Here is a 7,089-nt window from a genome sequence, read left to right as displayed (position 1 = left end):
TCTGGGGGTGACAGGCATCAGAAACGATGCGTGCCAATGGCGCCCTCCTAACGTAAACCGTGCCTTAGACCCACCTTCTAGATGTCTAAGTAACAGACAGGCCTCCTGCCTGTTGGGAAAACCTGGAGAACACGCCTCTGCTGCTTCGTCCCTTGGAGCCCGCACACCTAAGCCAAGAATTTTGAGTCGGAGACGCCAGTCACGCTGTGTTAAGGCAACTGAACTCCCTACGCCTTCCAAGGTCATCGGCACCACAGGACTTTCCAAGCAAAGCGTGCCTCGCGCCCTCTCTCTCACGTCGGCAAGCCCAAGGCGAGATCGTTTTAAGAAGCACCGTTATTTCGTGCTCCTGAACCAAAGGGAAAAGGCTGCCAGTTAATTACAAAATGCTGTCGACCCCGAGACATCTTGACTTCAGAGATGTCGCTATGTGGGGGGGAATGAGAATCTTGGAATCCACGGATTATGTAGAGTCAAAATGCATTTCTTCCGAGCCCCGGAAGTGCCCGGAGACCGGATGAGCCCAGAGCTCCCCCGGGAACTGGCCGTCAGTCCTCGTGGCCTTCACCGAGCTGCCCTGCACACGACCTGCTACCTCTGTGACCTCAGGACATTGCCAAATTCTTATTTCTGTTTCCCTGGGGGACGTGCCATGACATCGGGACTTACACACGTAGCTCAGTTAGTTGAAGTCAGGTTCAGTCTTGCGAAGCTCCACTTCCTAAACCGCTCCGCCACCCCCCGAGGGGGCCCGAAGCAGAAAACGTCCAAACGGTGATCGTGACCTAACGGGTGATCACCTGCCTCTCTCTCCCTCCATGGAGGCCTCCAAATCAGAGTTGTAATTTTCGCTTTCTGCTATGTTTAGCCTGCAGGTCACTGTTTTCAGAGAGAAAATGTCCTTTACCCTGGACATGCTATGTCTGCAAGAGAACATCTGTGGCTCAAGGTCTGTGGACCCAGCCGAACGGTCCCTGAAAAGTTCTTCCGCTGTGAAACGCCTGTCACAGGATCCTCCTGGCACTCCCAGTTCATTACCTTGCGTTTTCCTTCCTTAAGCAAGTTTTGACTGGAGAGCTGGGAGTGGTCTTTCTGGCTATGGTAAGCCTTCTATTTTTTCTCACCATTAGAAGTACAAGGAAGGGGAGGAGGGAGAGGGGACAGGAAAAGAAAACTAATAGTTACCACCCATCTGCCAAAGTCCATAATTGACCTTCGAAACACCTAATTTTGAAATCCTGATTTCACGTTTCTGTTAAAGGGTCCCGCCAAGAACGTGAGACAAGTTGGTGTCCCGTGCGTTCTGTCTTCTCGGCCCGAGACGGTGAAAGTGTCGGCCGCTCTCATCTGGTCTGCACACAGGCTGACCCTGCCGTCCCCAGAGCCCCTTCTCCTGCTTCTCGAAAGGCTCTTAGTATTTACATCTGTTCTCAGTTGCTTCTGGAGTTGTCCGCGATTACGAGCAGCTGTCACAATGTGGACATTTTCTTCCCTCTGGAGGAATAAGTGTCAGGCGGGGGGGCCTACATCGATGCTCATTCTCAGGTTTTGCAGGCGGCTCCTGCAGGCACTCTGAGGAAACGTGGGCTCGCTCAAGACACACGACAGCGACGTGTAAAAAAAAAAAAAAAACCTTTGGTTTTGAAAAAAGCCAGCAATATGTAAATGTCTGGACACCACGTTGTACGCCTGAAACTAATATTGTACGTCAACTGTAGTTGAAAAATAAAGACTGAAACGCAGAAAAAGCAGACGACACCTTTTTCTAGGCCACTCCTTCCGTTTGCAGGCTCCTCTGCCAACTCTCTCTGGTGCTACTTTCCTGTCACTACGGGCCCAGACTTTAGAACACAGTCCAGGAGACTAGCAGGGTGTCTGTCTTTCCTGCCCAGATAACGTGTCGTGCTGCAGACAGCCACTTGGTGGCACCAGAGGGTTCACTCTCTTCCCTCTGCTTGTCTCTGTACGTCCGTGTGACCCTTTTTGGAGGACCCAGATGTGCAAAGCCAAGGGAAGAGGAGTGTCGAGGCCAAAAGGGCAGCTGATCCCTGTCCTCGAGGGCCATTTTATTCACATGAAGAAATGCCGGGGACGTGAAAACGACTGGGTTATCCTGTGCACTGTCTCAGGACAGACAGATGCCTTTGCGCAAACCTACGCGTGTGTAAAAGCCACCATCAGCAAAGGGCCCCAGAGTTAGTCACCTTTGTCCACTAACAGTGAAGGGACTCGTGTATTTCAGGACAGACCGTGAAAGGACTCTGAAAAGCTGCAAAAGCAAATCGGTAGCCATTTTCCATCCAGCGGAGGGGCCAAACTCTAAGAACTGGATACCGGTTGGCCATGCCGGCGGCAATATTGAGAAATGAGTTCTCTCCTTTTGCATTGCTGGTGGGCGTCTTAACTGGAACTGCATCCACGGCAGGCAATTTGGCAAAAGCTGGCCAATTCACAAACGCGCATTCCATTTCGAGGAATTTACCCTACATTGGATGGTCACTGTGTGAATGTCACACGGAGCACTGATTGTTACAAAACCGGGAAAAAGCACTTAAAATATCCATCATCGGAGATTGTGAAATAAATTATGAACATCCACATAATGGAATACAGCGATAGTAAAATGGGAGAGGTCTAGGGGAGCCCCACCTGAGACCACTGCCCAGCCCTACCCCCCATTTGTTCACCGCTTGTGAGGTCTTCCAGCCATCGGTAATCGCTTGCTCCAGCTCCTCCCAGGTGACCATAGTGACATCTTCCCCAGCAGGCACCAGACTCAGCTTCCGGGTCATTAGTTTCTGACAATAACAGACAACATGTGTACGTATGCACACAGGCACGCACACACGCATGCCTAGTTCAGTCCCAGGAAGCTTTAGGGACAGAACTGGGCTAACAGGATGGGTGGGCCCTTCCACAGCCTAAGCCCAAGGAGAAGTCGCCGAGTCTCGGGCAGCTGGCTTCCGTTCTCTGTCGGCCCCGACGGAGCCCTGGGCAGGACAGGAAAGGCTTTCCCCTCGACCCAGGGGCAGGTGCCCTGAGAGGCAGAGGGCGCGCATCACCCTACCCTGAATGAATGCAGACATGCCGGGTGGGCGTCTGGAGGAACCCGAGAGAGGGGGCCGGGCTGCAGGCACCCGCCCGCCCCCACCCCCCGCGGGGCCTTTCCCACGGAACCGGTGGACGTTACCAGAGATTCCTCCCGGTCCTGGATGTTCCTCTCTATTCCCTCAATCCGTTGCAGGAGTTTCTGGAAGAGAAATTCAGAGGCAGAGGATCCAAACAGGCCTGCCTGTGGCCCCTATCACACTCCACGGTGGGGGAAGTAGAGGCCCATGGGTGGAAAATGGTCCCTGATTTGCTCTCGCAGCTTTTCAAGGTTCTTTCACAGTTCTGAAATGCGCGAGTCCCTTCACTGTCAGCGGACAAAGGTGGCTAACCTTGGGGCCCTCCCTGCACAGTGGATGGAGGCGGACTTCGCCTCCTAAGGACAAACGATATCGGGCCTCTCTGTGTTGTTTAAAGAGAAAAGCACCTCAAAAGAACCAAAGGGAATTCCTACAACTTCAGTCGCTCCTTATAATTTCTGCAAACCTCTAGAATCGAAGAATCTAAAGGTGAAATAAGCCTTTCCTCTAAAAAATGAAAACAACCTAAAACAAAAACAACAACAACAAAAAACAAAACACACCACACTTTCAAAAACAAAGCTTTCCAGAGTGAACGTGAGTCCCGCTGGAGTCTCCAGGCCTGAGGTGCATGAGATGGGCAAAATGGGGTCAGAGGGCAGAAGTCCCAGGGAGGGTCTTGGCCTCCTTCTGCCTCCTTTGAGCTTTTCTGTCCCCTCAAGTCTCTTCGTGGCCTGTCTCTGTGCTTCTTCCTAGTCCCCCTCCTCTGTTCCAGCTCCAATCCCCTCTGGGGGCCTCAGATGGGTCTGAGGTAGGAGCTGCCTGGAACTATCTGATGAGCTTATGTGGAAGGATTTGTGCTTCTCACTCCAAGAAAATAAGGTCCAGGTAGAAGTGTTGCTGCTCCTGTGGTTGGGGGTTGGGAGTCAAGGGGGTGACCCCAGAAGGCGCCATCCCATCCCCCTGCTCTCGGACTGAGCTTCGTCTCTCAACGCCCACCATCTTTTCTTTATTCTTGTTTAGAGGAAATTCAAAGAATTATTCTGAGAGGTCCTCAGCTCTCCTCTGGGTGGGTTCAGGGTCCGTGGGTGTCTGAGGCTCGGTATAAACAGGCTGAGCGAGAAGGGGTGGGGACTGCAGGGCCCTCACCTGGGGCATCAGCTCTGGGAACTCCTGTACGTTTTCCTGGGCCTTTTCGTGGGCTTCCTTCAGAACTTTCACGTCTTCTATGACGTTCTGGATCATCTCCACCGCCTGCAGGGCAGAGCATGGGCCGCAGTGAGGCCTGGAGCCTTGGCCATCCCTATAGCCTCCCCACCCGGCTCGGGCCTCCTCTCCCCAGCGGTGGGTGGTCATAGGCGCCTCTGGGGCTCACCTGGGGGTCGTCCATCCTGATTTTTGTCATTCCTATTTGAGCCTTCTCGGGCTGCAGCGTGGCCATCCTGGGCAGGGGCGTGGCCATCCCGGGCAGGGGCGTGGCCATCCCAAGCACCGGAGTGGGCATCTTGGCCAGGGGCGTGGCCATCCCAGGCACGGGCGTGGCCGGCTTGGGTGTGGGCGTGGCCGTCTTGGATGTGGGCGTGGCCACCCCAGGCATGGGTGGGACCACCTCCCCGGCCATCTCATACTCCCTCAGCCACTCCGGGGTGTCTATGCTTAGCGCACCAGTCTGGGCAGTGAAATGCTGTATGTGGGTCACGACGGACTGCACATGGCTCTCCATGGTCCTGACCTGCCGGCTGAGGTCCTGGACCTGCCCGCCCAGGTCCTTCACCTGGCTCTCCAGCGTGTGGACCGGCGTCCTGACTACGCTGCTCCTCCGCCTCTCCTTGGTCACAGCCATCTGCGGGGTGCTGAGCGAGGCCCGCGGGGCCTCAAAGGAGCGGCTCTCCTCGGGCGACAGGGACTGGAAGTCCACCTGGGTGTCCTGCAGGTGAAGGTTCTTGAGCATGGCCACGATGAGCGTGTGCAGAGCCGTGAAGTTGACGGCGCCCACCTCCGGGGTGCCGATGGCCAGGTCGGCCAGCTCCCGGAGGGAGACCTTGGTGGCAGCCATCGCGGGCGGCATCGTGCGCACGCTCAGGAGCGGTCGGCTCCCGCGGCTGGACAGGCGGCCATGCCCCCCTAACTGCTCGTCGCGCCTCTAGGGCATTTCGGGGCCCCGTGCGGCCCCGGGGTGCCCTGCCCCTAGGCCCCGCCGCGCCGGGCACCAGTCGCAGTCTGCAGCCGGCGTGGAGGACGGAGAGGAGCCGCTTGGCCTTCGCGCTCTTGGGTCCCGGAGACGGTGTCCGCCTCCCAGCGGGGTCGGGGCACCGCCGACCCTCCGCCGTCAGCTGGCCACCGTCCGGTTTCCGCTCGAGCCTCCGGCTGCCCTCGCCTCGCGTCCAGTTGCGGCCGGTGGACGTTTGGAACGGGGCGGGGTGGAGGGTCCGTTGCGGTAGCCCCTGCCCCCCCCGCCCCCGTCCCCCGCATCCCGCGGATTCCACAAAGAATGCGTTGGGTGGGGAGAGAGGGCCAGTGTAAAGGCAGGAAAGTGCTGGCCTTGCGGGACCTGCCCAAGCTCAAAGTTACCCCCAAACTCACTGGTCCGGGGAAGCCTTGGCCCCACCCCCACCCCGGCGCCACTCCCTTTTAGCCTCAGTAGCCGTTTCCCAGGGGCAGGTGGTATGAGGCTGTGCCGAGGCATTTTCATCAGGGAGTAAACACGTCAGTTGGAGGAGCGGGTATTCCTCCTAGGGTCCACACCGCGTCCAGCTGTCCCTTAACCTAGAAAGGCTCACAATTCACTCACCCTTGGAGACCACCAAGAACGCAGAGATTTAAGGGGTTATCATGGAACTATGCTTTGTGTCCTCAGCTCTTGCCTTAGGCAGGGCAGTAGCACAAACCTGAGGGATGACTCCTTGGAGGCAGGTCCCTATCATTTTGTGCCATCAGAAGGGAGGGTAACTTAGAAAAGACCACTCACCACCCAGGGGGCCCCACTTAGTCACTAGGTGACAAGCCTTTTCTAATTTATCTCAAAACGAACATCTGGACAAGTGCCAGCATTTTAGCTCATTACAAAGCAGGAATAGACAGGACTAGACAAATTTGGTGCTCTCAACATGGCTTGACTTCCCCATACCAGATTCTTCTAGAAAACATGTAAAATATTCAGGAAAGCTAAGAATCCGCGGATGCATCTGTACTTATTAACTACTTTCAAATAGAAGTTTTTATTGTGAACTAGTAAAATGTTAATTGGAACTGGTTATGTTTGTCCCCTCCCCCCCAAAAAAGCAGTGTTCCCTGAGAATGGAGTTAAACACAAGTCTATACCCACCACTGAGGGTTAACACTGAGGAGTTTGTCCGTTATATTCCCAGTGCCTGGCACACAGTAGGTGGGGGTGTGGAAATCTTCGTGAGAACAGAGGTGTATTCTTTGACGTACTCGTGCTCTTACTTGTAAAACCTGAAGCCGGATCACAAAGGTAAGGGTCACGCACCGGCGGCCGGAGGCTGCAGTGCGTGGGCTTGCTCCGTGGGAAGTTCGGTGACTTTCTGGAACGTTACTGCTACCGCACTAGCTGCAGCCAGAATGGCAGCTCCCTGGGCCTGCCCGCTTTCATCTTCATGCCCCGGAGACCTGGTACCCCGCCGGGCACGTGGTGCCGCTGGAAAGGGTCTACTCTAATGTGCTCTCATTCTAATCTCAGGAAATATATTCTACTAAATGTGTTTGCTACTAAGTTCACTTACGAACCTCTACTCCTAGAGACAAAGGGAAAAAACATTAACCGGGGCCACAAATGGAATTTCAAAGTTGAAAGGACCTCAGCTCTCAATTCTGAACCTCCTTCTTTACTGCTGATGACAGGGGCCCTGGGCAAAAGAACCAGGCATGTGCTCAACCTAAGGGACAAGAACGAGGTCTCCTGAAGAACAGTCTATGGTTCTTCACCACCACGCTAATCGAC

The 7,089-nt window shown here is 55.1% G+C and overlaps 1 protein-coding gene and 1 long non-coding RNA gene across 2 annotated transcripts; one reads left to right on the top strand and one right to left on the bottom strand.

Moving 5' to 3' along the window:
• Positions 1–1,633, top strand: LOC120599961 (uncharacterized). Its single transcript, XR_005652027.1, has 2 exons — positions 1–1,101; positions 1,262–1,633. It is a non-coding gene; the product is annotated as an uncharacterized LOC120599961 (long non-coding RNA).
• A 32-nt stretch (positions 1,634–1,665) lies between these two features.
• LOC120599960 (uncharacterized) lies at positions 1,666–5,543 on the bottom strand. Its single transcript, XM_039859118.1, has 4 exons — positions 4,504–5,543; positions 4,278–4,382; positions 3,191–3,250; positions 1,666–2,798 (listed from the first exon to the last, which is right to left on the bottom strand). Exons 1-4 carry the CDS (start codon positions 5,194–5,196, stop codon positions 2,586–2,588), a joined length of 1,071 nt encoding a protein of 356 aa, XP_039715052.1. The 5' UTR covers positions 5,197–5,543; the 3' UTR covers positions 1,666–2,585.
• Between the last annotated feature and the right edge of the window lie 1,546 nt (positions 5,544–7,089).

Source organism: Pteropus medius, unplaced genomic scaffold, assembly GCF_902729225.1.
Source record: "Pteropus medius unplaced genomic scaffold, Ma_sr-lr_union100, whole genome shotgun sequence".
Classification (NCBI taxonomy): domain Eukaryota; kingdom Metazoa; phylum Chordata; class Mammalia; order Chiroptera; family Pteropodidae; genus Pteropus; species Pteropus medius.
The sequence above is the reverse complement of the archived record's forward strand: the minus strand, read 5'-3'. Positions and strand labels throughout refer to the sequence as shown.